The following is a 13907-nucleotide window of genomic DNA, read 5'->3' as shown; positions in this document are numbered from 1 at the left end:
AAACTGCGAAAGAAACGAGATTGGGTAATCGGGAGATTACCTGCACTTCGGGCTGTAGTTGCTTTTCCCATATGAGCTAGAACTAACAATGTTGCTTTTCGCACTTCTCCATACGTGGCAGAAAGAATGTGACCTTATTCTGGTGCCAACGGGGTGGCAGGAATAACACAGTTTTTACACTCCTGCTATGGCACTTTGCACTTCAGAATCTCGGATACTACTACTGCTACCAACAACATTCACTGAGCAGATGTCATGGGCTGGGCACAGCTGTAAATGTTTTATGTGCAGTTTTAACTTTTTAAATCCTCTCGACAACTCCGTAAGATAGGTGTTAGTATCACTTCCATTTAAAGGTAGGAAACTCAGACCTTACTTCTGAGACATGTTATTAAAGAACTCAAAGAGTACAAATATACATATATATATATGAAGAAAAACAATCCATCTTCCACCCTCCTGGGTAACAGCTGTTAACTGTATAACCTGATACCTACAGTAATGTATTTTAGACAATTACTAAAATTAATTTCTAGAGAATCTTTCCTTAAAATTATATTTAAGTGGCCGGGCACAGTGGCTCACGCCTGTAATCCCAGCACTTTGGGAGGCCAAGGTGGGCAGATCACATGAGGTCAGGAGTTCGAGACCAGCCTCCCCAACATGGGGAAACCCCGTCTCTACTAAAAATACAAAAATTATCTGGGCGTGGTGGCACACACCTGTAGTCCCAGCTACTTGGGAGGCTGAGGCAGGAGAATCGCTTGAACCTGTGAGGCAGAGGTTGCAATAAGCTGAGATCGCACCACTGCACTCCAGCCTAGGCCACAGAGCAAGACTGTCTCAAAAAAAAAAATTATATTTAGAAAGGCAAAAGGAAAAGAATTATGGCAAGTTGATGGTAATTTAGTCTGAACCTTAACCATGTTTTGGGCTGAAAAAGTTGCCAGCCTAGAAAAACGGGGAATGAGGGCAAATACAGTAAGTCCTCACTTAAGGCCATGGATAGATTCTTGGAAACTGCAACTCTAAGAGAAATGACATCTAGCAGGTCTTTGAATAATGTTGTTTTGTTCAACATCATTTCCTCATAACGGCAGTCCCCAACCTTTCTGGCACCAGGAACCGGTTTCCTGGAAGACAATCTTTCCATGGGTGGGGCAGGGGCAAGGTGGGCTGGTTTCAGGCTGAAACTGTTCCACCTCAGATCATCAGGCATTAGATTCTCATAAGGAGTGTGCAACCTAGATCCCTCCCATGTGCCGTTCACAGCAGGGTTTGCACTTCTATAAGAATCTAATGCCACTGCAGATCTGGCAGGAGGTGGAGCTGAGGTGGGAAGGTGGTATTGCTCGCTCACTCGCCTACTGCTCACCTCCTGCTGTGGGGTCCAGTTCCCACCACAGACCACTGGTCTGTGACTCAGGGACCACTGCCTTCTAACATGGATGAGAAAAACAACTGGATTCATCATACATTACTTTGTTTAAAGTTCAGTTTCCAGTAACTTATCAACATCAAATGAAGACTTACTATAGTATTTCTGTTGAAAGATGACTTTCACAGATTTTATTTTTATTTATTTATTTATTTTAGTTTTTAGCAATGGGGTCTCACCCTGTCACCCAGGCTGGAGTGCAGTGGTGCATTCGTAGCTCACTGCAGCTTTGAACTCCTGGGCTCAAGTGATCCTCCTACCTCAGCCTCCTGGGTAGCTGGGACTACAGGCACGTGCTACTGTGCCTAGCCAACATTAACACTTTTAAAAAATGATCAAAACATGGGAACCTAAAGGCTCAACAATAGAACTCACAATAAATTCCAGAGTGTCAATATAATGGAAATTTACATAGGCATTAGAAGTTTTATTTACAATTAATTGTTGGCAAATTCTTAACAAATATTCATAAAATCAAGTAGAAAAAACAAATGACAATCATTTAAATAACAATCTCAGAATATTTTTTGATTAAAGGAGCTATACAAATTATATGTATGTGCATACATGAAAAGAAAATGAGACATTTTAATAGTAAAATATTTCCAAATGCAATACCAGTAGTATTGTTTTCTTCTTTACAGAAGTGATAATCATTTTAGAAAAATTGGAAAATATACTAAATATAATCCTAAAAAGATATATAGAGAAAATTAAGTGTTCAAATAAACGTTTTACTATTATCTTTTAGCTAATGGAGAAAAGAGAAAAGTTAACTTAGAACTGTAAGAACTGGCTGGGCGCGGTGGCTCACGCCTGTAATCCCAGCACTTTGGGAGGTTGAGGTTGGCGGATCACCTGAGGTCAGGAGTTCGAGACAAGCCTGGCTAACGTGGTGAAACCCCATCTCTACTAAAAATACAAAAATTAGCCGGGTGTGGTGGCAGGCGCCTGTAGTCCCAGCTACTTGGGAGACTGAGGCAGGAGAATGGCGTGAATCCGGGAGGCAGAGCTTGCACTGAGCCGAGATAGCGCCACTGCACTCCAGTCTGGGTGACAGAGCGAGACTCTGTATCAAAAAAAAAAAAAAAAAAAAAAAAAAAAAAAAGAGCTGTAAGAACTGACATTTTCTTAAGGTAGAATGAATTTAGATGATTTACATTTTAGTAATATACAATGCCATTCACTGTTTAATAAATATTCATGAATACAAAATTGTTTGATGCTGCTACTACATACCTGACATTGCTGACCAAAGAAGAGAGAAAATATTGATATTCGTCAGAAACATCTTTTGACTGTGTAGGAAAAAATCTGTTATCTTCAGTAACCTCCAAAGCCACACGCTTTCCTATTTTTGATGATTTATATAGCCGAAAGTTTCTATTTCTTGTATAAACTCCTACATTAAAAATTGATAAAACAATATGAAAGCATGTTTTCTGTTATTAGTTTCATAGTCAGCAAATATTAAATTTTTATATAGCATTAATAAAAAATAATTATTTTCTAAATATAGCTGTAAACAAAATAAAATTACAGCACTACATAAATTAAAACAAATTGCAGTCAGCATGGAGGAATGCCACATTCTGAAACAGCAAACTCAATTATTCTGCAGCAATTCTGCAACTGAAACAAATGGAAAAGCTGGACGCAGGTACTAGAAAGTTTGAGACAACCAGAGAGCTTCCAAGACAGTGAAGCTGTGCAGTGCTAAATTCCAGAGAAAAGGGAAGGACCAAAACCAACAAATATCTAGAATAAATCTAACAAATATGGATAAGATTTCTATTCAGTACATTATACAACATTACAGAGAAACATTAGAGAATACTTAAGTAAACAGATGGGCCTACCATGTGCATAGATTGGAAGACTCAATATTATAAAAATGTCAATTCTCCCCAAGTTGATCTATAGATTCAAGGCAATCCAAATAAAAATTCTAGCAGGATTTGTTTGTGTAAACCGGCAAACTGACTCTAAAATTTAAGTGGAAGTGCAAAAGGTCAATAACCACCAAGAAATTTCAAAGAACAAATTTGGAGGAATTGTTTTTCCTAGATATAAAGACTTATAACAAAACTATATTAGACAGTGTGGTGCCTATCTAATATATAAAACTATATTAGACAGGAATAGATCAATAGAACAATGAAGCAGAACAGGGTCTAGAAACAGATCAAAATATATATAGCCACTGATTTATGGCAAAGGTAGCACTGCTGAGCAGTAGGTTAAGGACAGTCATTTCAACAAACAGTGCTGAGCCAACCGGATATCCACATACGAAACAGTGAATCTTGACTCCTTCTCACCCAATAAGCAAATCCTTTCCAAGTGGACTGTAGATCTAAACATAAAAGCCACGCCAGGTGCAGTGGCTTGTGCCTGTAATCCCAGCATTATGGGAGGCCATGACAGGAGGATCGCTTGAGGCCTAGGCAACATAGCAGATCCTGTCTCTACAAAAAATAAACGAATAAGAAAATTGTGTTGCTCTATGATACTTAGAAAGAAAGAGAGAGAAAGAGACAGAGAGAGAGGTGGAAACAGAAAGGAAAGGGAAAGGGGAAGGGGAGGGGAGAAGGGAAGGGAAGGGGGAAGGGAGAAGGGAAGGGGGAAAGAGGAAGGGAAGGGGGAAGGGAGAAGGGGGAAGGGGGAAGGGAGAAGGGAGAAGGGGGAAGGGGGAAGGGGGAAGAGAGGGGAAGGGGGAGGAGAAGGGAAGGGGGAAGGGAAGGGAAGGGAAGGGGGAAGGGAAGGGAAGGGGGAAGGGAAGGGAAAAGAATGGGGTAGGAAAGGGGGAAGGGAAGGGGGAAGGGAAGGGAAAAGGAAAGGGAAGGGGGAAGGGAAGGGTAAAGGAAGGGAAGGGAAGGGGGAAGGGAAGGGGGAAGGGAAGGGAAGGCGGAAGGGAAGGGAAGGGAAGGGGGAACGGAAGGGGGAAGGGAAGGGAAGGGAAGGGGGAAGGAAAGGGAAGGGAAGGAGGAAGGGAAGGGGGAAAGGAAGGGAAGGGGGAAGGAAAGGGAAGGGAAGGGGGAAGGGAAGGGAAGGGGGAAGGAAAGGGAAGGGAAGGGGGAAGGAAAGGGAAGGGAAGGAGAAAGGGAAGGGAAGGGGGAAGGGAAGGGAAAGAAAGGGGGAAGGGAAGGGGGAAGGGAAGGGAGAAGGGAAGGGGGAAGGGGAGGGGAAGGGAGGGGAGAAGGGAAGGGAGAAGGGAAGGGAAGGGAGAAGAGAAGGGAAGGGGGAAGGGAAGGGAGAAGGGAAGGGAGAGGAAAGGGAAGGGGGAAGGGAAGGGGAAGGGAAGGGATGGGGGAAAGGAGAAGGGAAGGGATAAGGAAAGGGAAGGGGGAAGGGAAGGGAGAAGGAAAGGGAGAAGGGAAGGGGGAAGGAGAGGGGAAGGGGAGGGGAAGGGAAGGGAGAAGGGAAGGGGGAAGGGAGAAGGGAAGGGAGAAGGGAAGGGGGAAGGGAAAGGAAGGGAAGGAAAAGGAGAAAGGAAGGGAAGGAAAGGGAAGGGAGGGGAAGGGAGGGGAATGGAGGGGAGGGGAGGGGAGGGGAGGGAAGAAAGATTGATTTAGAAGTGTGGTCGTATGCACTTGTAGTTCTAGCTACTGGGGAGGCTGAGGCAGGAGGATTGCTTGAGCCCAGGAGTTTAAGGCGGCAGGATCGCACCACTGCACTTCAGCCTGGGCAACAGAATGAGACCTTGTCTCTAAAAAATAATAAATTAAACATAAACATAAAAGGCGAAACAATAAGTTTTTAGAAGATAAGGAAGAAAAGCAAAAGAATGACTTTGGGATAGGCCAAGTTTCTTTAACAAGATGCAAGAAACACTGACCACAGAGGAAAATACTGATAAAATCAGACTACTACTATTATTTAATGACTTATGTTCCTCAAACACACAACTAAGGGTGCAAAGGCAACCACAAACACACACTACAGTTTACCCTTGAACAACAAGGGTTTGAGCTAAATGGCACCACTTATATGTGAGGTTTTTTGTTTGGTTGGTTGGTTTTTTTTTTTTTTTTGATACTGAGTCTTACTCTGTTGCCCAGGCTGGAGTGCAGTGGTACGATCTCGGCTCACTGCAACCTCTGCCTCCCGGATTCAAGTGACTCTCATGTCTCAGCCTCCCGGGTAGCTGGGATTACAGGCATGCACCACCATGCCTGGCTAATTTTTGTCTTTTTAGTAGAGATGGGGTTTCATCACGTTGGTCAGGCTGGTCTTGAACTCCTGACCTCAAGCTATCCACCTGCCTTGGCCTCCTAAAGTGTTGGGATTACAGGCGTGAGCCAAATTTTTTTCAATAAGGATATTGGAAAATTTTGGGGGGACTTACAACAATTTGAGAAAACTCACAGATGAACCGTATAGCCTAAAATATTGGAAAATGTTAGAAAATAATTAAAAATAATTAGAAAAAGTTAAGTGTGTCATGAATGCATAAAATATATGTAGATGGATAGTCTAAGTTATCATTTACTGTCATAAAATGTACATAAGTCTATTATAAAAAGTTAAAATTTATCCAAACATACGCACACCCTTGCTGACTGTACATAATGCCATTTGCAGTTGGGAAAAATCTAAACAAATGTTTTAAAGATAGAGTATTAAATCATAACTGCATAAGATTAAACATAGTACATACTACACTGCCAAAATAATTTCTTAGCCGCCTCCTCTTGCTATTGCGGTGAGCTCAGGTATCTGCTTACAACACAGTGTGATGCCAATCATCTCCATGTGAGCAGGTCATCGCACCAATCAATTGCGTTTCACAGTCAAAAGTGATCCTTGCAGTTCTCACATATTTTTCATCGTGTTTAGTGCGATACTGTAAACCTCGAGTGACACCATGGGACCATATGAAGTGCCACTTGTGATGCTGGAGGTGCTCCCACACAGAGAAATGTCATGACCTTACAGGAAAAGGCTGAATTGCTTGACATGTACATAGACTGAGGTTTCAGCTGCTGTTGTCACCGTTTCAGATGAATGATTCATCGTGTAAACAGATGACCTAAACTTACAGTATCGATAAATACAGTACAGTACTGTAAATATGTTCCCTCTTCCTTATGATTTTCTTAACAACATTTTCTTTTCTTTAGCTTACTTCACTGTAAGAATCCAGTATATAATACGTATACAAAACATGGTTAATCAACTGTTTATATTATCAGTGAGGCTTCCGGTCAAGAGTAGGCTATCAGTAATTACGTTTTTGGGAAGTCAAAAGTTATACACCAATTTTTATCTGCATAGAGAAGTTGGTTCCCCTAAGCCCTGCATTGTTGAAGAGTCAACTGTATATGATTCCAATTACACAGTAAAAATACAGGCAAAACTAGCCCACAGTGTTAGAGGACAGAACAGTTGTTACCCCTGGGACAGAGGGAGGGGTCCTGACTGGAAGGAGGATGGAGGAAGTTGGGGGTAATGGTAATCTATTTCTTGTCTTGGGTGGTGTGGTGACAAGGGGTGTTCATTCTGTAATTAATTATATATTTTTCTGTACAAATGTTACATACTTCAACAAAAAAAGTTTCTTATTTCAGCATATATTATGAAATCTCTGAACTTTTCCAAGGATGGTTTAGGAAATGATTTCCCCATCCTCTCTGGATATGTAAATAAATCCAGGCACATGTATCAAGAGTACCAGGGAGGTTTCCTTGCTAGTCCGGTAGCCTGACTTTCAAGGTTAGGTGTGCTGTGACCAGGGGTACTGTGTTCTACCGGGGTAGAAGTAGAGACAGGTACTGGCCACTGCCACTCTCCCTGGATCAACTTCCTGTTACACACTCTCCCTCACTGACTGCAGGCTAGTCCCACCCGGAGATGATATTCTGCTAATAAAGCAAAACCTGTCAGGCTTGGAAGAAGGTGCCTCTGCCCGTGTGGCTGCTCGACCTCGCACTCCTCTGTCTTTCCAAGTTCTGGTGCTTGATTGCCAGAGGTGCTAGAAAAACATGCAATCCAGCAGAAACACGTCCCTCATCTCAGTACCACTGTTGGCCTGGGAATCTGACCTATAATTTAAACCTACTTTCCCTCAACCTTTACACACTGAAGCTCTCCAAGGTGTTCACAGCCAACAGCAAAAATGCTGCTGTCTGGCGGGCGCAGTGGCTCACACCTGTAATCCCAGCACTTTGGGAGGCTGAGGCGGGCGGATCACGAGGTCAGGAGTTTGAGACTAGCCTGGCCAACATGGTGAAACCCCGTCTATACTAAAAATACAAAAATTAGCCGGGCGTGGTGGTGCGTGCCTGTAATCCCAGCTACTCAGGAGGCTGAGGGAGGAGAATCGTTTGAACCCAGGAGGTGGAGGTTGCAGTGAGCCAAGATCATGCCACTACACTCCAGCCTGGTGACAGAGCGAGACTCCATCTTAAAAAAAAAAAAAAAAGAGGCTGGGCGCAGTGGCTCATGCCTGTAATCCCAGCACTTTGGGAGGCCGAGGCGGGCGGATGACAAGGTCAGGAGATCGAGACCATCTTGGCTAACACGGTGAAACCCCGTCTACTAAAAATACAAAAAATTAGCCGGGAGCGGTGGCGGGCGCCTGTAGTCCCAGCTACTCGGGAGGCTGAGGCAGGAGAATGGCATGAATCCGGGAGGTGGAGCTTGCAGTGAGCCGAGATTGTGCCACTGCAATCCGGCCTGGGCTAAAGAGTGGGACTCCGTCTCAAAAAAAAAAAGAAAAGAAAAAGAAAAAACCTGCTGCTGTCATGGCTTTTGAAATCACAAGCTAGAGCCTCAGTATAAAAATGAGGTGCAGTTCACCAATGGGAGCTGTTGTGTTAGGGTCTCGATTGGCCTGTTGTTGAATCATGCTCAAGTCCTGTCAGCCCAGGGCTTCTGACATCCTCAGGCTCTGAGACCAGGGCCTAGCAAACCACACTGGGTTAAGAAATCACTGGTTTGAACACAGCAAGAAAGCTGACGAAATGGGCCCTGCCACTACCACTGAGATCTTCGGTGAGGAGAACACCCAGGCTCACCGCGCCACACGAGTACCGCTTTTATACCGAGTCTGTTTTTTAAATTTCTGTACTCTGACTTAACCTCTCAGCAGTCCTGGAGGAAGCTGGTCCAACTGTCCCCTGTAAAACTCCCTCAGCAGGAATCCTCTGGACATGCAGAGCAGAAGCCAGCCACAGCCATCCTCTGCTGGAGCTCAGGCCGGCCTGGACCCCTCTAAGATCTCTGGAGAAAAACCTCACAGATTCCCAGCACCTGAACTCGCTGGTTGCATCCTGCTGGCGACTTGGGCAGTGGAGGAAGCGAGAATCCCGAGCACGGTGACGAGCGGGCACCAACCCGTCTCTCACGAAAGCACCAGGGCGGTCTGATGGAGAAAGCTGTCAATCTTACTTACCGAGATCTACAAAAAGATGCTTCTCTCCCACCTTATTCTTCACAACTAGAAATGAAAGGTCAGGACTGCTTTGCTCAGCTGACCCCAGCCTCTCCAGTTTCTTTGAATTCGATGTCCAGCTTTCCTCTGTAGCCTTTTCTGTGAACATTTTATTGAAAGAAAATCCTTGTCTTGCAGGTGCTTCTGAAAAATGGGGAAATCCGTGGCCTGTTGTCTCTGGAGCGCTATCATCATCTTCACTGCCAAGCAAGTCAAGAGCAGGCTGCAAAATTTTTCTCAAAAAATTACCTAAGGAAAAAAGCTATTATCATTCACCTGGATCTTCTTCTTCACACACCGTATCTTAAGGTCTAGCCAGGAATCCACATATGACAATTTTACACAGAAAACCATTTTTTGATTTCTGGTTTCAAAACTGAGTTGCTGCCGGGCACGGTGGCTCACGCCTGTAATCCCAGCACTTTGGGAGGCCGAGGCGGGCGGATCACAAGGTCAGGAGATCGAGACCATCCTGGCTAACACGGTGAAACCCCGTCTCTACTAAAAATACAAAAAATTAGCCGGGCGTGGTGGTGGGTGCCTGTAATCCCAGCTACTCGGGAGGCTGAGGCAGGCGAATGGCATGAACCCAGGAAGCGGAGCTTGCAGTGAGCCAAGATCGCGCCACTGCACTCCAGCCTGGGTGACAGAGCGAGACTCCATCTTACCAAAAAAAAAAAAAAAAACCGAGTTGCTATAAATTGTTACATGCCACTCCTGTGACTTCCTTTTGTGAAATCTTTTACCTTTTCAATTCCATTGACTTGGGAGCCTGGTGTGAGATGTAAACAAATTATCTTAGAAGGGAAAGTTCATTTGAGAAGATGCGTCAATGCTGCCGGTAGGGCCTGAGCCTAAGAGGCTGTCATCAAGAAAACACTACTTATTAATACATACTGGGAGGACTCATCTTCACATTCAATGATTACAGAATGAAGGGCTCCCGTGCCCTTAAGAGATCATAAAAATAATAATAATAACGAAGAATGAAGGTTTATATGAAGAAACTGCTGCTCAGCTAACAGACAGAAGCACTGAGGAAATCTCGGGGAGTTAGGGCGCTGGCAAATTTCTCAAGAGCTTATTTGCTCTCCTTTACCTGCCACGACACGCCCTGCAAACCCTGGCTCTCACAGCCGTCAGCCCCTAGGCTGCTGCTCCTACCTCTGCCTCAAACTGGGCACACAATGGACTAGGGCCTCGGAGCTAACATCCACAACAAAAGCAATTCCATACATTTACTTCACTTCAACATTTATTCTAAGAACTCGGAGTAACAGCAGTACTATCTGTACCATGAAAAGTTGGTAAGAAAATCCAGAACTTCTTCAAACTCAGACATATTATTTACACCATGAAATCAAATAATGTGGCTATTAAGTTGCTTCATGTGTAACAATACTCAAGAAATGCAATACTGTAAGAAAAATTTAATTTTAATCTGTAGAACTGTTATTGTTTAGATTCATTCTTCACTTTATTTACCAGAAAGGCTTGGGCCCTTACATTATAACAAATGCATACTCTAAATTCAAATTTTTATTTCTTCACATTAGATTTAATTACTTGCCTACTCAGCCAAGAGTGGTGGCTCATGCCTGTAATCCCAAGCATTTTGGGAGGCTGAGGTGGGCAGATCACTTGAGGTCAGGAGTTTGAGACCAGCCTGGCCAACATGGTGAAACCGCGTCTCTACTAAAAATACAAAAATTAGCCAGGCGTGGTGCTGGGCACCTGTAATCCCAGCTACTTGGAGGCTGAGGCAAGAGAATTGCTTGAACCTGGGAGGTGGAGGTTGCAGTGAGCCAAGATCATGCCACTGCACTCCAGCCTAGGTGACAGAGTGAGACTCTTGTCTCACAAAAAAAAAAAAAAAAAAAAAAATTACTTCCCTACTCAAAGAAACAAATCCAATTTCTTCTAAAGCACTAAATGTCAAAATCAAAGCAAAAGCATTTGGTCCTTGCAGTGATATGCTGGTACAGGATGGATTACTTCTGCAATGAGGGAGAGAAAGTAAACACCAAGTGAAAAGAAATCACAACATATCAAAGGACAACAAAGCAATATAAACCTAAACTGATAAAGCTAATTTTCCTGAAAACTTAACATTGCAGCTACTTGACCCCAGACAATAAGAGAAGAGAGTGCATGGTTGCAGGAATGGTGGCAATGGCAGTGCTGGGGAGGCCACAGGTCTTGGAACCCTGGCATGGAGCGACCATGGCCAGGACCATGACATGATGACTGTCACCAGCATCAACGCTAACACACTGGTCCAGCAAACCACACTGCTTTCTACTTCCCTTCCAGGATCTTATTGCCCCCAACCCTCATGAGGACAGGAACTATCTAATTTGCTGGAAATAACTCAAAAGACTAGTCAGTCATAGAAATTTCAGGTATGACAGCAAACTGGCAGAAGAGTATTTTTAGGCAGATCAAGATCTATGATCTCTTACATTTAACTGAATTCTCTTTTCTGAAAGGCTGACAACAGCAACTAGAAATGTCATCAAAAGACACACTAAGGGAAGAAACAAGGAAAAATTCTGAATTACTTCATATTCTCTGTACCTCTGGCTCTGGCAGCTCCTAATTGTAGGGGAAAGGGGCTGAGCTGACAGCCCAGGACAAGGCCTGATCGCATCTCTCTAGCCACACTAGACCATTCACTGTCCCCAAATTAGCCACGCACTCTTATCTCTATAGTTTTGCTTATGTTGTTCTGACTGTAAAGGCTTTCTCTTACCTTTGACTATACAATGAAATCTTACTGAAAGCCCAGATGAATGCCATCTGCTTTCAGAAGATACCTGTAGCAGAAACTGCTGGTACCTCACAAATTTCTATTCCCTCCTTCTTCCTGAGCAAGAGGTTCTCAGCTTTCGGCCTGTGGCTAGTAGCCATGGAGCAGACGATGACCAGTAAACGGCAAGCAAAGAAACAGCCTGTTTGGCACTCTGCCTCCACACCCTGACGGCAGTCCCTCCTCACTATTCACGCTTCATTTGGAAGGGATTTATTCAGATACCACTGGGCATGAAGGCCACACACTGCAGAAAGGCAGCGAGCACGGGGGCTGGAGTCAGAGACAGCTCAGTGTCTGTTTTGGCTTTGCCATCTGCCAGCTCTGTGACTTTGGTCAAATCTGAACCTTAACATTCCCCAGCTGCTTAACAGGAGTAACAACAGCACCTACCTTTTGGAGTTGCTGTAAGGAGTAAACAAGAAAATGAAACTAAGGACTTAGCACAGTGCCTGGCACATGTAACTGCTTAAAAAGCCTTTGTTGTGCAGCCTTAGGACAAGTCCCTAAAGGTATTTATTAATGCCTTCTGAATGAATGCACGAATGGGAAGGAGGACCAGGTGAACAGACCACATCGTGTCAGACAGCAGCATCAGCAAGTGCAAAGGCCCAAGCGCTACAGAAAATGTGGCCCATGATAGGAGCTGAATGAAAAGGGCAGGGTGGCGGGAGATGAGGATGCCGACTTGTATTTATAATCGCTTTTAATAATTAATAATATTAGTAATTAATATTATTAGTAATATTATTGATAATGATATTTTTCTTATGGGCTAAGCTCTGGAAATACAAAAGTAAGAAATAGTCCCTGCCCTAGAGAAACATTAAGTAGAATAGAGGAGATGACAAAGAAAACAGGAAATGACCTCAGGAAGTGGTAAATGCTTTGACACCATAAGCCCTGGACGCTCTCTGCAGCCCAGAGGAACACTAATCCAAGTAAGGCTTAGGGTTTGAGATATGACAGAAACAGCTTCTCACATGGCTTGATGTCTACAGAATCCTAACAGGCCAGGTGAATCTGGAGGCACAACGGTTTAGACAGCAGCATCAAAAAGTTCAAAGGCCCATGGACTAGAGGAAATGTGGCCCTGGACAGGGGCTGAATGCAAAGGGCAGGGTGACAGAAGATGAGGCTGGAGCACAGCGGGCCTCGCTTTGCAAGCTAAGGCATCCATGCTTTTGCCTGAAGGCAGCGAATAATCACTGGAGGGTTTGAGGCACACAGGTGGCAGAATCAGCGCACTCTAGCCAGCTGACTGGCTAAGTAGGGCGAGAGGCACAGAGAGGGCAAGGATGATACCAACGTGTCTACTTGGGTAACTGGTGACACCACTCACTGATACACACATCACGGAGAAGATGTGACTCTGGGGAAGGATGAGGAGCTCAGCACAGGACATGCCAAATTGGAACCATCTGTGTGGGGAGTGTTTAGAGGCAGTTGGCTGGATGGGTCTGACGTCTAGAACAATCTGGGCTGAAGACAAAGATTTCAGAGTCATCAACATAGATGCATATCAAAGCCATGATGGTGGCTGATCATCAAGGGTGAGGACAGAGTGGGAAGAGGGTCAAAGATGGACTCTACCATTACTAATATCTGAAGGATTGTGAGAAAACATTTTAAATGGTTCATTTTCAAGCCATGATAAATCTAAGTACCGGCAGCCAGCCTGCAAATGTAACAAACCACACGGCTCATGCACCTAGAAAGTCATAATAAGTGAACAGAATGTAGAGGAGGGGTCAGCCCATAAAAAGGAAGAAAGTTTGTTATTGGAAAATCAAAACTCAAGTGGGGAAGGGGATGGGGTATAACCTTAGAAGGGGGATAGTGAAACTTAGGCGATGTCTGGAAAGATTGTTAACCCCATAGTACTCAGCCAATGAGGAACTGGGGGAGGGACTTGCGTGCTAGGAGATAAATTACCTGCTGTAACTGCCCTGAATGTGCCTGTCTACCAGACACCCAATCTTGTAAGGCCGTTATTAAAAGTCTCACTTTCGGCCAGGCACGGTGGCTCACGCCTGTAATCCCAGCACTTTGGGAGGCCAAGGCAGGCAGATCACAAGGTCAGGGGATCAAGACCATCCTGGCTAACCTGGTGAAACTCCGCCTCTACTAAAAATACAAAAACTTAGCCGGGCATGGTGGCACACGCCTGTAGTCTCAGCTACTCGGGAGGCTGAGGCAGGAGAATCGCTTGAACCCGGGAGGCA

The 13907-nt window shown here is 44.4% G+C and overlaps 1 protein-coding gene across 20 annotated transcripts in view; it reads right to left on the bottom strand.

Moving 5' to 3' along the window:
* Positions 1–13907, bottom strand: part of PRIMPOL (primase and DNA directed polymerase) — a 45655-nt gene that overhangs the window by 13991 nt on the left and 17757 nt on the right. For 18 of the 20 annotated variants that reach the window (XR_008625278.2, XM_034959484.3, XM_034959485.3 and 15 more), the window contains 2 exons: positions 8835–9122; positions 2678–2840 (listed from right to left, as the gene is read on the bottom strand). Coding sequence is in view for 19 of the 20 variants with exons in the window: in XM_034959484.3 (XP_034815375.2) it covers positions 2678–2840; positions 8835–9122 (451 nt within the window). In the remaining variant the exon portion in view is untranslated. The remainder of the gene's footprint in view (positions 1–2677; positions 2841–8834; positions 9123–13907) is intronic. The other 2 variants (XM_063604016.1, XM_024928568.4) reach the window with 1 other exon arrangement.

This window comes from Pan paniscus, chromosome 3 (genome assembly GCF_029289425.2).
Source record: "Pan paniscus chromosome 3, NHGRI_mPanPan1-v2.0_pri, whole genome shotgun sequence".
Lineage (NCBI taxonomy): Eukaryota > Metazoa > Chordata > Mammalia > Primates > Hominidae > Pan > Pan paniscus.
This window is presented reverse-complemented; position numbering and strand designations above follow the sequence as displayed.